Source organism: Macaca nemestrina, chromosome 15, assembly GCF_043159975.1.
Source record: "Macaca nemestrina isolate mMacNem1 chromosome 15, mMacNem.hap1, whole genome shotgun sequence".
In the NCBI taxonomy this organism is placed as follows: domain Eukaryota; kingdom Metazoa; phylum Chordata; class Mammalia; order Primates; family Cercopithecidae; genus Macaca; species Macaca nemestrina.
In genome coordinates, this window is record NC_092139.1 from 87559612 (window position 1) to 87575943 (window position 16332).

The following is a 16332-nucleotide window of genomic DNA, read 5'->3' on the forward strand; positions in this document are numbered from 1 at the left end:
GGTCTCAGAGGCCTTTTGTTTTCCATCATCAGTGTGTGATCATTTGTGATTGAGGAAAGATTAGGAGGACCAGGGCGAGAGCTGGGCTGGGCAGTTAGACAACTGGAGACTTATTGGGCCTGCACTTCTCCTCTGAGACCCTCCTCATTGAACCAGGGCAGTTTCTGGTATTTTTTGTTTTGTAATTTGTACTTTAGCATAAACATCCATTTGAAGAAATGGTTTCATAGCTTAAAAAAACAGTTTCTTGTAATCTTGACCTAGAGTCTGCAATATACTAATCATTATCCATAACCAGTGTAATAATCACTACCAATTATTACATGCTTATTATGTGCCAGAACTTTACTCACTCACTCCTTGAATCTCACAGCAATCCCCAGTTTACACATGGGGAAACGGAGTCTTGGCTAAGGAACTTTATTTACATAGCTCGTGAGTGATGGAACCCGGCTGTGGGCTTTGGATGGTTGGTCTCCAGGGCTCCAAAGCTTAACACTCACGTTGTCTGGACTCCCAGAGTCAAAGCCCTGAACTGCTTTAACCTCTCGCAGTCTCGTTTTTCCATTTATGCCCTGTAAAGGCCACCAAACGTTGTCTGTAAAGCCATCATTGCAGTGCTGTCAACCACAGCTCTTCCTGTCAGTGCCCTCCTGGGAACTGGCATGACTCTCACACTCTCCACATGATTCTTCTTTTCTCCACTTGCTCACTCACCATCTGTCAACCTTACACTGCATGTCCCGTCCCACTCTGGCCAACTTCTAGCCCCTTAAAGATTTGCTATATTTGCAGAGCACTTTCACACTTGTCAAGAATTATAATATTAGCTGGGCATGGTGGTACATGCCTGTAGTCCCTGCTTCTCAGGAGGCTGAGGCAGGAAGATCACTTCAGCCCAGGAGTTCAAGGCTGCAGTGAGCTGTGATCACACTGCCCTCCAACCTGGGGTACAGAGTGAGACCCTATCTCCGAAAAAAAAAAAAGAAAAAAAACAAGAGTTATAATAAACCATAATTTTCCATCCTACTCAACTGGGAATGTATAGAAGTTAAGGACTGTTCTCTTTTTTTTTTTTTTTGAGACAGAGTCTCGCTCTGTCACCCAGGGTGGAGTGTGGTGACGTGATCTTGGCTCACTGCAACCTCTGCCTCCCAAGTTCAAGCAATTCTTCTGCCTCAGCCTCCTTGGTAGCTAGGATTACCAGCTGGGTAGCCACCATGCCTGGCTAATTTTTTGTATTTTTGGTAGAGACGGGGTGTCACCATGTTGGACAGGCTGGTCTCGAACTCCTGATCTCGTGGTCCACCTGCCTTGGCCTCCCAAAGTGCTGGGATTACAGGTGAGAGCCACTGCACCCAGCAACTTTTTTTTTTTTTTTTTTTTTGAGACGGAGTTTTGCTCTTGTTGCCCAGGCTGGAGTGCAATGGCACCATCTCAGCTCACCACAACCTCTGCCTCTCAGGTTCAGGGGATTCTCCTGCCTCAGCCTCCCAAGTAGCTGGGATTACAGGCATGCACCACCACGCCTGGCTAGTGTTGTATTTTTAGTAGAGACAGGGTTTCTCCATGTTGGTCAGGCTGGTCTCAAACTCCTGACCTCAGGTGATCCACCCGCCTTGGCCTCCCCAAGTGCTGGGATTACAGGCATGAGCCACCGCCCCTGGACTGGACTATTATCTATCTTCCTTTTTTTTTTTTTTTTTTTTTTTTGAGACAGAGTCTCGCTGTGTCACCCAGGCCGGAGTGCAATGGCCGGATCTCAGCTCACTGCAAGCTCCGCCTCCCTGGTTTACGCCATTCTCCTGCCTCAGCCTCCCGAGTAGCCGGGACTACAGGCGCCCGCCACCTCGCCCGGCTAGTTTTTTGTATTTTTTAGTAGAGACGAGGTTTCACCGTGTTAGCCAGGATGGTCTCGATCTCCTGACCTGGTGATCCGCCCGTCTCGGCCTCCCAAAGTGCTGGGATTACAGGCTTGAGCCACCGCGCCCAGCTATCTTTCTTAACTTATTAGACCTTGTGCGAATTTTTTTTTTTTCAGCAGAAGAATAGTGCTGCATTTCAAATAGATTCCTAAAGAATAATTTAAAATGCGTTTTAGTTACAAAACATGAATTGTATCTGAAGGTGTCCTGGCTGTAATGTCTATCCTTGGGATGATGGACAGTGTGGATCCCTTACTCTGGTGGCCTTCGTCATTCTTCCTCCTTCACCACTTCCCATGTCCCTGTTTGGGCCAATGATGGCCAAAGATGGCGAGCTTCAGCCACAGCAAGGAGGTTCCTACTAGGGTGCAGATGGCTGCTCCCCCACAGGCATCTCTGGACTGTATGAGCCTCCTGTTTTCCTTGATCTGATGCTTAAGAGGGTGAAGACAGTAAAGTGTCCAAGTGATGAGTCGTGATAAACAGTTACTTCATTTAGAATGCTAAGTCACGAATCACCATTCCACAGGGCCTTGCTGTGAAGGCAAAGGGTGGGCAGAAGGGAGTTTCTGTTCTGTAGTCATGTTTGTCTGCCTTCCCTGCAGGCCAACCCCAGTGCTGATCTCTACTACACTTCCTTCAGTGACCCCCTCTACCTGACCATGTTCAAGATGCTGCGCGACACTCTGTACTACATGAAGGGTGAGGACAGTTTGCCCATGTGTTTGTGAGTACAGCAAGACTGGCTCCCAGGCCACTGTCGCATGCTAGTGGTTGCAGACTGGTACTCAGTTTTTGCTGGGGCCACTTAAAAACACATATGAGCAATGTGGTTATGTTACTGGAATTTTGGGAAAAAAGCAAATTCAAAAAATCTATCCATGATCCTGCAACCCTGGTACCATCAGTGATGGCTCCTTTGCTGAGTTTATTTCCTAAGGTGTTTTTCTAAAATGTGCATGTTATATTGTCCTAAGCACACTAAGCACAGGTACAGTTTTACATACCATTTAGATATTTTAGAAAATAAAAAAAGAGGCCGGGCATGGTGGCTTACGCCTGTAATCCCAACACTTTGGGAGGCTAAGATGGGCGGATCACTTGAGGTCAGGAGTTCGAAACCAGCCTTGCCAAACAGGGTGAAACCCTGTCTCTATTAAAAATAACAAAAAAAGTTAGCCAGGCACGGTGGCATGCACCTGTAATCCCAGCTACGCAGGAGGCTGAGGCAGGAGGATTGCTTGAACTCGGGAGGTGGAGGTTGCAGTGAGCCCAGATCGTGCCAGTGCACTCTAGCCTGTGTGACAGAGTGAGACTCCATCTGAAAAAAATTTAAAAAAAGAAAATGAAGCACTTGTAATACATACAATCTCTTAACATAGAGATACTAGCTTTTTTTTTTTTTTTTTTTTTTAAATAGTGTCTTGCTCTGTCACCCAGGCTGGAGTGCATTAATAGCATGATCTGGCGTCACTGCAACTTCTGCCTCCCGGGCTCAAGCTATTCTCTCGTGCCTTAGCCTCCTAAGTAGCTGGGATTACAGGTGTGTGCCACCACGTGTGCCTAATTTTCGTGTTTTTAGTAGAGATGGGGTTTCACCAGGTTGGCCAGGCTGGTCTTGAACTCCTGGCCTCGAATGATCCACGCCCCCTTGGTCTCCCAAAGTGCTGGGATTACAGGTGTTAGCCACCGCACGCAACCGGAGACAATATCTTAATAGCTAACATGCACATACAACAATTTAGCATTTTCTTCTAGTCCCTCTTTCATGATTTTTTCTTTCCCGGAAGTAAGGAAATAATCTTTTATGCATTTTACAAAATGTTTTTCCTATGCTCTCACCTCACACTGTTGAGTGTTCTTTGTAAGCATAAGTTTTGATGAGCACATAATATTTTATCAGGAAGGTATACCAAAATTTAGTAACCACTTTCCTAATCTGATTCTGAACATTCCTCGGAAGCTGAGTCATCTGGGGCCACAGCAAGGGTTGAGACTCCCTAAGAAGGGGCATCAGGGATTGCCCCTGCCCTCCCCACCACCCATGCTGTGTGTTACTGGCTGCCTTGGCTGGGCCGACTTGTGTGCATCATCGTGGTTCTCCTGAATTTTCCACGCCCTGGGGATGAGAGTTTGAAAAGTCTCTCAAACTCAGGGTGAGTGCTCTGAAGATCCAGATAATTCTCTTCTCAAGGCTACAACCAGTTTTTACCCTTATCTGACAACCCTTTTCTTTTTCTTTTTTTTTCTTTTCCTTTGAGATAGAGTCTCGCTGTGTCGCCCAGGCTGGCATGCAGTGGCGCGATCTCGGCTCACTGCAAGCTCCGCCTCCCGGGTTCAGGCCATTCTCCTGCCTCAGCCTCCCGAGTAGCTGGGACTCCAGGCACCCACCACCACGCCTGGCTAATTTTTTGCATTTTTAGTAGAGACGGGGTTTCACCATGTTAGCCAGGATGGTCTCGATCTCCTGACTTTGTGATCTGTCCGCCTCGGCCTCTCAAAGTGCTGGGATTACAGGTGTGAGCCACCGCACCCAGCCCTGACAACCTTTTTCTTAAAAGAAAAAAAAAAAATCACAGAAGTATCTCATATTGTCAATGGAAGTAGTTCCAGTGACAATACTTCCCAATTTATATGTTTTGTGTATTCAGGTTTTAGTACATTGACTGCTTAAAACAAAGCATGGCTGTAACATCCCCGGGAAATTATCATTTCCTCTGATTGCCAGGTTGTGTGCATGTGGAGGACAGCTGTGCACTTCCTATCCAACTTCTTTCCAGTGGGCATTCTTGGACCCACAGTGGCCAGTAGCCAATGCTACTTTTCTGGGGTTTTTGTTAAAAGGCGAAGACTGTAGCTGCTGCCAGCATTGCCTGTGTTCTGCTGTAGTTTTGTTCCTAGCTGTGATGCCACACTCTTTCCTGCAGATCTCTCGACCTCTTTTGTGAAGGAGATCCATGATTTTGTGCTGGAGCAGTTCAACACAAGCCAGGGGGAGCTCCAGAAGATTCTACATGACGCAGACCGGATCCACAATGAGCTGAGCCCCCTCAAATTGCGCTGCCAGGCTAATGCCGCCTGCGTGGACCTCATGGTGTGGGCCGTGAAGGACGAGCAGGGTGAGACAGACTGCCCTGCTTCTCATGTGAGCTCCAGGCATGCCCCAGAGGCTTTCTTCCCACAGGTTTCCCCAAACGACTTCTAGAACGCTTGGCTCTGTTACTAGCAGGGGCAGTTGCAGTAGACCTCCAGGGCACGTGCAGAGTGAAGCATCAGCCCCTGCTGTGCTCTACATCTGGTGTCCTGTCCTGCACGGAGGGCACTGGACCTGGGAGGATGGGGATGCCCGTGGCCTCAGGGCCCGTGTGTGCTGTCTGCTGCATCTCACTGGTTCTTTAGGTTTTTCTGTGGTGACATGGAAGCTCAGTGCCTTCAGGTGAAGTGTTTTTCTAGGGGAGGAGTAAAATGGGAAGTTTTCCTGTGGAATGGACACTGCGGGGACGAGGGGTCTTAGGGCCCGCGGAGGAGAGAGAGAATCACACACTGTGTGACCTCTCAGTATGAATAAGCCCCGCCTAAAGTATATCGCTGGGATTTTATTAAATTCTGTGCTTACTTGGTGGATAAGCGTGTTGGAAAGACTGGCCTGTGCTGATCACTCAGCTCCTCTTCTGGTTTTGAATTAAGGTGCAGAAAACCTTTGCATCAAGCTATCTGAGAAGCTGCAGTCCAAGACGTCCAGCAAAGTCATCATTGCTCACTTGCCCCTGCTGATCTGCTGTCTGCAGGTCAGTCTCCCTGAACCCAGAGAGGCTCAAATCCCATCTGTAGGGCTTTCCTCTGGTCATGCTGTTGCTGTTCAGGCTATGTTGGGCACACCAGCAGTGGTGACCATGCAGGTTCTGTCTTTAGAAGCTTTAACCAGTGCCTGCTGTGCACAGTTCATCACTGAGTGTGGGCTGCCCCCTACAGGATGCCAGGGCTTTCTGCAAGTGGCATCTGGGTGCAGCTGGCTTCAGTTCTCATTTGTTGTGAGGCTGTGGGGCCATTCCCAAGGTCTGTGGGGGAAGGACTGTTGACATGTGCCATGGGGCCACGCAAGGGGACATCTTCTGACACCCACAGTGCTAGCTCTGCTCTGCCAAGACTCTTACCTTGTCACAATCCCATTAACTCCACCCCTGCCATTGTTTAAAAGTTCTGTTTTGCCCCTTTCTTCTTTAGTTTGCTTCCTAAAGAAATGAGCACACTTTAACAGTCTATATCCTGTGGCCAGGTACTGTGGCTCACGCCTGTAATCTCAATACTTTGGGAGGCAGAGGTGGGAGGGCCGCTTGAGCCCAAGACCAGCCTGGGCAACATAGTGAGACCCCATCTCTACAAAAAATTTAAAAAATTAGAATGTTAGGGATGATGGTGTGTGCCTACAGTCCCAACTACTCATGAGGCTGAGGTGGGAGCATTGCTTAAGCCCAGTAAGTCAAGGCTGCAGTGAGCTGTGATCGTGCCACTGCACTCCAGCCTAGGTGACAGAGCAAGACCCCGTCTCAAAATCAAAACAAAAAAAACAGTAGTTGATGTCCCTTATAGGTGGAGTAGAACCAGCACCATCCCTTCCCTGTCTTTTTATGTCCTGGGCAGGTGGCCTATGGGAGCTCTGACCATGGAAATTTTGGGTCAGACTTGGGTACTGAAGGGCTGAGCATCTCCCTGCTCAGGGCCTACTCAGATGGTCCCACACCAGAGGCCATGTGACAGGTTGATGGTGTGTTGCAGGGTTTGGGCCGCCTGTGCGAGAGGTTCCCGGTGGTGGTACACTCTGTGACACCGTCCTTGCGAGACTTCCTGGTCATCCCGTCCCCAGTTCTGGTGAAGCTCTACAAGTACCACAGTCAGTACCACACAGGTAATAACAGACCGTGTGCCCTTCAGGCCCTGAGAAAGGGACTGTGTGAGCCCCACACAGGTTTCATGACTGTACCTGGGCACATTCCTTTGCCACACCTTTCCTTCTGTCTTTCCCTCTGCGTCCCCTTGAAGCTCCAGGCCTTTCCTCCCCGGTCTTCTCTCATCCTATATTCATGTTACCACCAAAGGCCCCTTCAAATGCTGTTTTCTTTTTGACATCTCTCACTGTGGAAGTCTGAAATGCAAATCCTATGTGCCCCAAATACTTAGCCAGGGGCCCAGTCCCTACTACCTCTACGAGAATGGATTATGATGTTTCCACGTATGATGAAACAATAATTAACATTAATTAATTAATTAAACACCTACTGTGTGCTAGTGGCTCTGATGTAGTATCACCCTGTTACCCACAGTCTCATGAAGGTGGCCGTTTTTTTTTTTTTCTGAGACAAAGTCTTGCTCAGTCGCCCAGGCTGGAGTGCAGTGGCGTGATCTCGGCTCACTGCAAGCTCCGCCTCCCGGGTTCATGCCATTCTCCTGCCTCAGCCTCCCCAGTAGCTGGGACTACAGGCGCCTGCCACCATGTCCAGCTAATTTTTTTTGTATTTTTAGTAGAGACTGGGTTTCACCATGTTAGCCAGGATGGTCTCGATCTCCTAACCTCGTGATCCACCCGCCTTGGCCTCCCAAAGTGCTGGGATTACAGGCGTGAGCCACTCTACCCAGACCGTTTATACGTTTTTTCTTTTTTTTAACAGAGTCTCGCACTGTTGCCTAGGGTGGGACTGCAATGGTGTGATCTCAGCTCTCTGCAACCTCTGCCTCAGCAATTCTCCTGTCTCAGCTGTTTTTATCTTCCCCTTCAGATGAAGACTTAAACTCAGAGCATTTTAAAGTTTTAACCAGGCGTGATGGTGCTCATCTGAGTCCTAGCTACTCAGGAGGCTGAAGCTGTAGGATGGCTTGGGCCCAGGAGGTTGAGGATGCAGTGAGCTGTGATAGTGCCACTGCACTCCAGCCTGGGTGACAGAGCAAGACCCTATCTCAAAAACAAACAAATAAAAAACAAGACTTCCCTGGACCTCATAGTGGGGAGGGTTCTCTCAGGCTGTAAGGTCCCTGCTCTCCTAAGCGTCCCCAACCCTTCCAGGCTTTGTCCATATTAGTGAGATAACTCCAAGCCCTGGGCCATGCCTCACTTGCCCTCAGGGCTGCCTTTGGTGGTTGGTCATCAGTACTTTTGAACAGTTTATTGAGAAATTGCTGGTTTTCTATATTTATCACTTTGTAACCTGAATATTCTTCCTTTTCGTTTAAACATATTATTTTCTGTTGGTCTTAGACTCTTCTGTTTCTGATATATTTGGGTCAGATGTTTTTAGAGTGATCATTTTGCTTTTATAAATGATCAGCATATCATCTTGGTTTTTGAATTACAAAGAAGGTGCTGGAAAATAATAGGCTTAACCAGCTATATATTTGAATTTTTTACTTTCAGTTGCTGGCAATGATATAAAAATCAGTGTGACCAATGAGCATTCCGAGTCAACCCTGAACGTCATGTCGGGTAAGAAGAGCCAGCCCTCTATGTACGAGCAGCTCCGAGACATCGCTATTGACAACATCTGCAGGTGGGAAGCCGGGCAAGTGGCGAGTAGACAGCAGTGTTCCAGACAGCGGGTTATTACAAAATAAGAGACATTTATACTGGTTTTTTTTTGAGATTGAGTCTCTCCCTGTTGCCCAGACTAGAATGCAGTGGCGCAGTCTCAGCTCACTGCTACCTCTGCCTCCTGGGTTCAAGCGATTTTCCTGTCTCAGCCTCCCCTGAGTAGCTGGGATTACAGGCATCCACCACCACGCACAGCTAATTTTTGTATTTTTAGTAGAGATGGGATTTCACCATGTTGGCCAGGCTGGTCTCGAACTCCTGACCTCAGGTAATCCACCTGCCTTGGTCTCCCAAAGTGCTGGGATTACAGGTGTGAGCCACCACACCCAGACGATTTACACATTTTTTTTTTTTTTTTTTTTTTTTTGATACAGAGTCTCGCACTGTTCCCTGGGGTGGGAATGCAATGGCGTGATCTCGGCTCACTGCAACCTCTGCCTCAGCAATTCTCCTGCCTCAGCCTCCCAAGTAGCTGGGATTACAGGTACACACCACCATGCCTGGCTAATTTTTTGTATTTTTAGTAGAGACAGGATTTAACTATGTTGGCCAGACTGGTCTCGAACTCATGACCTCGTGATCCGCCTGCCTCAGCCTCCCAAAGTACTGGGATTACAGGCATAAACCACCACACCTGGCTGCATTTATACTTTTTTAAAGCTTGTTTCTGATTATTTTAAGCCTACACTTGATCTGTAAAGAGGAATTATTTCATATTTTACTTCTTTTCTTTTCCTGATCATAAACATAATAAAAGGCCTGGCGCAATGGCTCACGCCTGTAATCCCAGCTACTAGGGAGGCTGAGGCAGGTGGATCATGAGGTCAGGAGTTCAAGACCAGCCTGGCCAATATGGTGAAACCCCATCTCTACTAAAAATACAAAAAATTAGCCGGGCATGGTGGCGCATGCCTGTAATTCCAGCTGCTTGGGAGGCTGATACAGGACAATCACTTGAACCGGGGAGGCAGAGGTGAGCTGAAATCATGCCATTGCACTCCAGCCTGGGCAACAAGAGTGAAACTCTGTCTCAAAAACCGTAATAAGAAATTCTTCCTTTTTTTTTTTTTTTTTTTTAAAAAAACAGAGTCTTGGGCTGGGCGCGGTGGCTCAAGCCTGTAATCCCAGCACTTTGGGAGGCCGAGATGGGCGGATCACAAGGTCAGGAGATCAAGATCATCCTGGCTAACCCGGTGAAACCCTGTCTCTACTAAAAAATACAAAAAATTAGCTGGGCGAGGTGGCAGGTGCCTGTAGTCCCAGCTACTCGGGAGGCTGAGGCAGGAGAATGGCGTAAACCAGGGAGGCGGAGCTTGCAGTGAGCTGAGATTGCGCCACTGCACTCCAGCCTGGGTGACAGAGCGAGACTCTGTCTCAAAAAAAAAAAACAAAAAAAAAAAACGGAGTCTTGCTTTGTCACCCACGCTGGAGTACAGTGACCTGGTCTCGGCTCACTGCAAGCTCCACCTCCCGGGTTCACACCATTCTCCTGCCTCAGCCTCCCCAGTAGCTGGGACTACAGGTGCCCGCCACCATGCCTGGCTAATTTTTTTGTATTTTTTTGTGTGCTTTTTTTGTTTTTTTTGGTTTTTTTTTTTTTGTAGAGATGGGGTTTCACCATGTTAGCCAGGATGGTCTCAATCTCTTGACCTCGTGATCTGCCCACCTCTGCCTCCCAAAGTGCTGGGATTACAGGCGTGAGCCACCGCACTTGGCTAAAAAATTCTTACTAGAGAAAAATTGTAACGTATAGAAAAGTAAAAAGACAAAGATTACCCATTAGCTCACCATCCAGAGTAACGTATCATCATATTTTCTTTACCTTGTTTTCTTTGGAATATGTAATATAAATGTGAGGTTTTTAAATATGATCAGGTACCCCTTGCTGCCCAGACTCCTGCACTGTGGACTCTTGTTCTTCCAACTTGGGAGCCAAATACAGTCTGATTCCATGCAAATGCCTCTTTGCCTGGATTCTGGTTCCTCGCCCTTGGAAGCTAAATTAGGATGGCAGCTTGTCTGTCAGACTCAAACTGTTCTCTCAACTCTGGCCCAGGAGCCAAACAGATGTGGAGAGCTAGGACATCTTACAAGATTTTATGTTTTTAGGGGCTTTAAATTTTTCTCCTTTTCCCTATAACATAAATGTTTCTCCTTACCATGAAAACCTTGGTATATAATTGTGATGTTTCCTCTGCTATCTTGGGACCATTTGTCTTTTCAATCAGTCTCTGTGACCTTCAGGAACAGTACAAGGGATTGAAATTGGAATTAGAGTGAGCATGATATTCCAAAGGAAATTGTTCTGGGCAAAATAATGAAATTATTGTTTCTGACTGAGATATTTATCAAGTGGGCAAAATCTGGAGTAATTCTTTGAATTCATTCTGTGTTATGACCTCCAATTTTGGGGGAAGAAAATTTGAGCAGTTCTTTAAACTTTGTAGGCCTAAGGAAGGAAAAATTTAAAAACAAAAAACCTATCTTGTTTTGATGCCTCAATGCCACATGGGTTTTCTTGCTCCTCAGGTGCCTGAAGGCTGGATTGACGGTGGACCCAGTGATCGTGGAGGCATTCTTGGCCAGCCTGTCCAACCGGCTCTACATCTCTCAGGAGAGCGACAAGTACGCCCCCATTCCTGTCTCTCAGAGACAACCCATTGTTCTCAGCAGGCTTGTGTGGGGCACCTGGCATTGTGCGTATGGATGCGTCTGTCCTTATCTCCTTGCCTCAGAGCATAGGCATGCATCAGGGTTGTCACAAGATTTAAGGTGAAGTCCACCTTGGAACGTACTTCCTGGACCACTGTGTGGAAGTCGAGAAAGATCTTTGTCATCCAGCCTAGTACCTGGGGCTTGCCTTTCTGCTGGTGGTTAAAATCCTGGACTGTCAGTTTCCGATGAATACTTCATCAAGACTGTTAGGAAATTAAGGTCTAGATTGTAGTCTCTGGGTACTGTTTCACTACTGCATGCTGGAGGACTGTTGCTAGGGTGCTTCTGTTCTTCCTTTTGTAGGGACGCTCACTTGATTCCCGACCACACAATCCGAGCCTTGGGACACATCGCGGTGGCCTTAAGGGACACCCCGAAGGTCATGGAGCCCATTCTGCAGATCCTGCAGCAGAAATTCTGCCAACCACCCTCCCCTCTCGATGTGCTGATTATTGACCAGCTAGGCTGCCTGGTTATCACCGGAAATGTAAGGGAGGCCAGAGCCAGGACACCACTAACCCTGTTACATTACAAGCTACATTAAACTCTTGACTGTAAGGGATGTGCAAATACAGATTAAATATACCTTGCAGATGAGCTAAATGCTGACAACTGTTTTAATACTGAGTAGTAAGAATAGTATAAAGTGCTATGAGTGCTGGGGAAAAAGAGGTTTAATTTCTTGTTGGTGTATTATAACAGAATATTTGAATCTAAGCCATGTTCCTTTTAGCTTTTAATTTGAGGTTTGATTAAAGCTTTAGAAATGGATGATCTTTGAGCTGTTGTGCCCCATGATTCCAGAGCTTTCCCTCTGGGTGATGACAGGAGGGGCCTCATGAGGGCATCCTGCATGGTGACAGTGCCCCTCGCTCTCTCCCAGCAATACATCTATCAGGAAGTGTGGAACCTCTTCCAGCAGATCAGTGTGAAGGCCAGCTCCGTTGTATACTCAGCCACCAAAGATTACAAGGACCACGGCTACAGGTAACTGGACTTCATTGTCACTTTTTTATCATGACAGTATTTAATTTACTTTGAAAATGGGAGGTTTGTGAATTTGTCTCCTAAATAAACTCTTCTTACAAGAACACTATTTGCTACAGATCAATGCACACATAAGGGGGGAAATGAAAACCCGATGTGCCCCCCGCAGAGGTGACCATCAAGCATCTCAGCGCACGAGATCTCAGCTCCTGCCTCTCCTTCTGATCGGGCCCATGCTGCACATGCAACTAACCTGCTTTTTTATGGGGCAGCACATCAGCCACACCATGAATGATCCTGCACAGTTTGCCTTTAGAGGTTGCGGAGCGTCCCATCCTGTAGCAGAACCGAGATTTAACCAGCCAGTCCCTAGTTTGGATTTTAGGTTGTCTTCCAGTTTTCCCACTAATAAATGCAGCATTGACAGCCTAACAGCTACATATCTCTGAGCATCTTTGATGCTTTCTGTGGGTTAGATTCAGAGAAGTAGGATTTTGGGTCCAAGGAAGTAGGTGTTAAATGTCTTTGAACATTTGATACTTGTATAAAGTCTGACCAGTTTTCCCTGACAGACGGAGAGATGCTTCTTGGCTATTCCTTACCCTCCTCTAGGAATGCCTTAAGGACAGGGACATGTTCATCCATGTTTGGAAGAGAGGGAAGGGGAGAGGTGAAGTTAGATGAGGACAGGAGGCTGGGGAGGGAAGAAGAGAGCCCTTTTGCAGGCGTTACTCTTCTTGACCTCCAGGCTCCTCCCTTCTGACTGTGAAGTCCAGTCTCTCCATGTCAGTTTAGTGGGTGGGAGTGCAGCTGTGGAGCCATGCCATGTGGCTGCATGACTTCAGAAAATGCTGAACCTCTCTGTGCCTCAGTTTCCTCATCTGCCAAATGAGAACCTGCCTGCAGTTGGGAATGAGACTGCATACGTTAAAGTTCTCAATCAATAGAGCTGTCTCTCACATCGATACTACTTCATTGCCTTCTTGCTGCCACCGTCATGAGCCCAGGCTGCTAGAACAGCCTGAAGACTGGATTGGGGATGGGGTCAGGCTCTCCTTTCCTTCTTCCTCTGTCCCATTCTTTGCCGTGGAACCTGCACACAGGCTAACACGTTGCTTCCTTGTGCCTGTGTGACTGCTGGGCCCTTTCTCCAGGGGCCTCCTCAGCTGCCTCCCCGGTTGCCTTTGCTCCCACCCCTCCTAGATGTTCTGCCACGCCTTACCGTGAGTGTGTAGCATCTGCCAGTCTTCATCCTTCCATTTCTTCAGTTCTGGCTTAGCTTGCCTCTCTTTCCATAAAGCCTTTTCTCATATTGCCACCAAAAATGATTTGTCCTCTTCCTCACCAGCAGAAGCATTTACTGCCCTTTGTTTGCCGTTGACCTACCAGGTGTTACCTAACTGCAGTGCCTTTTGCTGTGGCTGCTGTTGCTCTGGGATTTCTTAGTGGGGCAGACGACATGCTCAGTGCTTCGCATGGTGTTTCACTCTTCCCATGATCCTACGAAGAGGAATTATTATCCTTGTTTTACTTAGGAAGAAATTGAGGCTCAAAGACTTAAGAGACTTACCCAAGGTCGTGCCGCTTGGACGTGACAGAGTCTGGCAGTCTCCAGGGCCACAGAAGCCTGGTTGGCTTCCATGGTTCAGGTTTTTGGCCAAAGGGGCAATGTCAGCTTCACATCCGGCGTTTACATGGGGCCAGCCAGGATCCTGAGGCAGGACCCTGGAACACTTCCTGAGCATTCGATGTGAAAAAATGCTGACATCAGCTCCAAGGTGGAGGCAGCGTTAGGGAGAAGCTGGTCATGAAGTGAAAGTTCTGTGGGTGGTAAATGATGCATTAAGGCTCTTGGTGATTTGTGGGGGGAAAGCAAGATCCAACCTGGAATGCCTGGGCATGGGCCCTTTCGTTTTCAGCCCTGAGGGAAGTGTCCTGAGACCCTCACAGGTCCCCAGTGTTGCAGATGCCTGGAACTTAGTCTCCTGGAGGTCCTTACTACATCTCAGGAGAAAGGGTTACAGTCATTTCTGCAGCAGTTGAGTTTCTTTTACGGGCTGTTTTTCACAAAGATGACGTGTCCTTCTCCACTTGAGATTCCTTTGGTTTACAGACACTGGGAGGAGTGTGCTAAGGCAGGCTGGGCCTGGCCCGCTCAGCTCTCCTCACCCCTGCAGTGCTGTCCCTTGGGGATGGTTGAGGGCATGGCAGTGGCTGTTATTTTACTCTTTCTTTTTCAGGCATTGCTCCCTGGCAGTGATTAATGCCCTGGCCAACATTGCGGCCAACATCCAAGACGAGCACCTGGTGGATGAGCTGCTCATGAACCTGCTGGAATTGTTTGTGCAGCTGGGGCTGGAGGGGAAGCGAGCCAGCGAGAGGGCAAGCGAGAAGGGCCCTGCCCTGAAGGTAGGAAGGAGGATGGCTGTGCCTTCCCCATCAGTGTCCCATCCCTGCTGGCCAAGGCTTAGTCTCCAGGCACTATCTTGGTTGGAATATGGCACTTTCTTTGTTGAGTGATTTAAATGTGCCTGGTAGAATGCAAGTAAGAAGGGGTGGGGTTCTTTCTCAAGGATGCTGGCAGGGATGGAGGAGAGGGCAGCTTTCTCACTGAGTTATATCCAGCTCATGGTAGCTGCTTTCCCCATCCCAGACATGACAACAGTCTAGCCTCAGCTCCCCATGGGCCCCTCTCTCTCTCCTTGCCTTCTTCATGAAGCCCGGGGTGGTAGCTGGGCCTAGGAGGACTTTAAGGGCCCATCATCAGAACACAGCGGTAACATGAGAAGGGCCAGAGTTCACCTAATCTCAGGCCACCCAAGGAAGACAGGTCCACTGAGACAAACAAATGTCCTGTCTTGAATGCCCAAATACATTTGTGGTGGGGCCGAGGCAGGTGAGGCCTCTTCTTCTGTAACTCCCCAGTAGCATGTCACGTGGGCACCAGTGGCTCTACCATGTTAGGAATAATGCTTAAAATGTTAAGGAAATTGAATATTTGAACAAAAGATGTTTAGTAAAGCAATGTTATTTTTGTGTAGAGGGTGTCTTTTTGGCTAGTTGTTAGGAAAGCATATTTGAATAAAGAGCATGAGAATTTTTATTTTTGACGCAAGTTTTGTTTTTGTATTTTTTTATTGACTGGGGTTGGGTCGTATAGTTGAAACTAATTTTGGTTGGCTAAACATTTGATTTTTAAAAATAGAGTGGGTATGTAAAAAAAAGTGGAGAGAAAAGGAAGGGGGGTGTTTGTAATGAGCTAGAAAGCTGGTTTTTTTTTTTTATAAGGAAAGGAATGTGAGTTGGTATTGATAACGCTTGGTACTGAGGCATATTTAGGCATTTAATAAAGGCAAAAAGAAAAAGAAGAAAAAGTGTGGGGTACTATAAATTAAAAAATAAAAGATTGATCAGATTATTTAAAGAAAAACCCCATTATATCCCACAACCTATCTCTGCTTCCACCCTGTTTTGTCATTTCCTCTCCCTTCCCTTCCTTCCTTCCCCTTCCCCCAGACAGCTATTGTTTACCTACTCTCTGCCAGCTACTGTCCTAGGTCAGAGGTCAGCCCACTTTTTCTGTAAAGGGCCAGAGTATAAATATTTTACGCTTTGCAGGCCATACAGCCTCTGTTGTAACTGCTCAACTCAACTCTTCTATGTTTACCTGTTTGTGAACGAACAGGTGTGACTGTGCTCCTATAAAATTGTATTTGCAAGAACAGGCGTTGGGTTGGATTTGGTCCATGGGCCATAGTTTACCAGCCCTTGCTCTAGATGAGGGTGTTACAGAAGTGAACGAGACAGACAGGGTCCTCTCTGACTGTGGGGCTTAGTGGGAGAGTGAAACAGGGCAGTGTAGTGAGGGGCACTTTACATTGGGCTCGTTGAGAAGGCCTCTCTGAATAGTGACATCTGAGATGACAGCTGCATGGAGGAGTCCCCCTGTGAAAGTCTCAGTCAAGAGGGAGTGGCTGGTGCAAGCAGGGATCCTAAGACTTTTCCCTAATTCGGCCTTGCTATGCCGGGCCCTCCGACAGTGATGTGGCTGAATAACTTCCCAAGTCTCCCAGCGGGGTACACAGCTCGGACCACCTCAGTGCACAGGAAAGAAACGTGTCCCGC

At 47.6% G+C, this 16332-nt stretch overlaps 1 protein-coding gene across 2 annotated transcripts in view; it reads left to right on the forward strand.

Annotated features, from left to right (window-relative positions):
• LOC105480668 (phosphatidylinositol 4-kinase alpha) overlaps positions 1 to 16332 on the forward strand; it is a 146876-nt gene that overhangs the window by 43430 nt on the left and 87114 nt on the right. For both annotated transcript variants that reach the window (XM_071080046.1, XM_071080047.1), the window contains exons 10-18: positions 2531 to 2627; positions 4853 to 5044; positions 5613 to 5713; positions 6702 to 6831; positions 8332 to 8464; positions 11035 to 11130; positions 11524 to 11707; positions 12104 to 12207; positions 14448 to 14616. In XM_071080046.1, the coding sequence (XP_070936147.1) occupies positions 2531 to 2627; positions 4853 to 5044; positions 5613 to 5713; positions 6702 to 6831; positions 8332 to 8464; positions 11035 to 11130; positions 11524 to 11707; positions 12104 to 12207; positions 14448 to 14616 (1206 nt within the window). The remainder of the gene's footprint in view (positions 1 to 2530; positions 2628 to 4852; positions 5045 to 5612; positions 5714 to 6701; positions 6832 to 8331; positions 8465 to 11034; positions 11131 to 11523; positions 11708 to 12103; positions 12208 to 14447; positions 14617 to 16332) is intronic.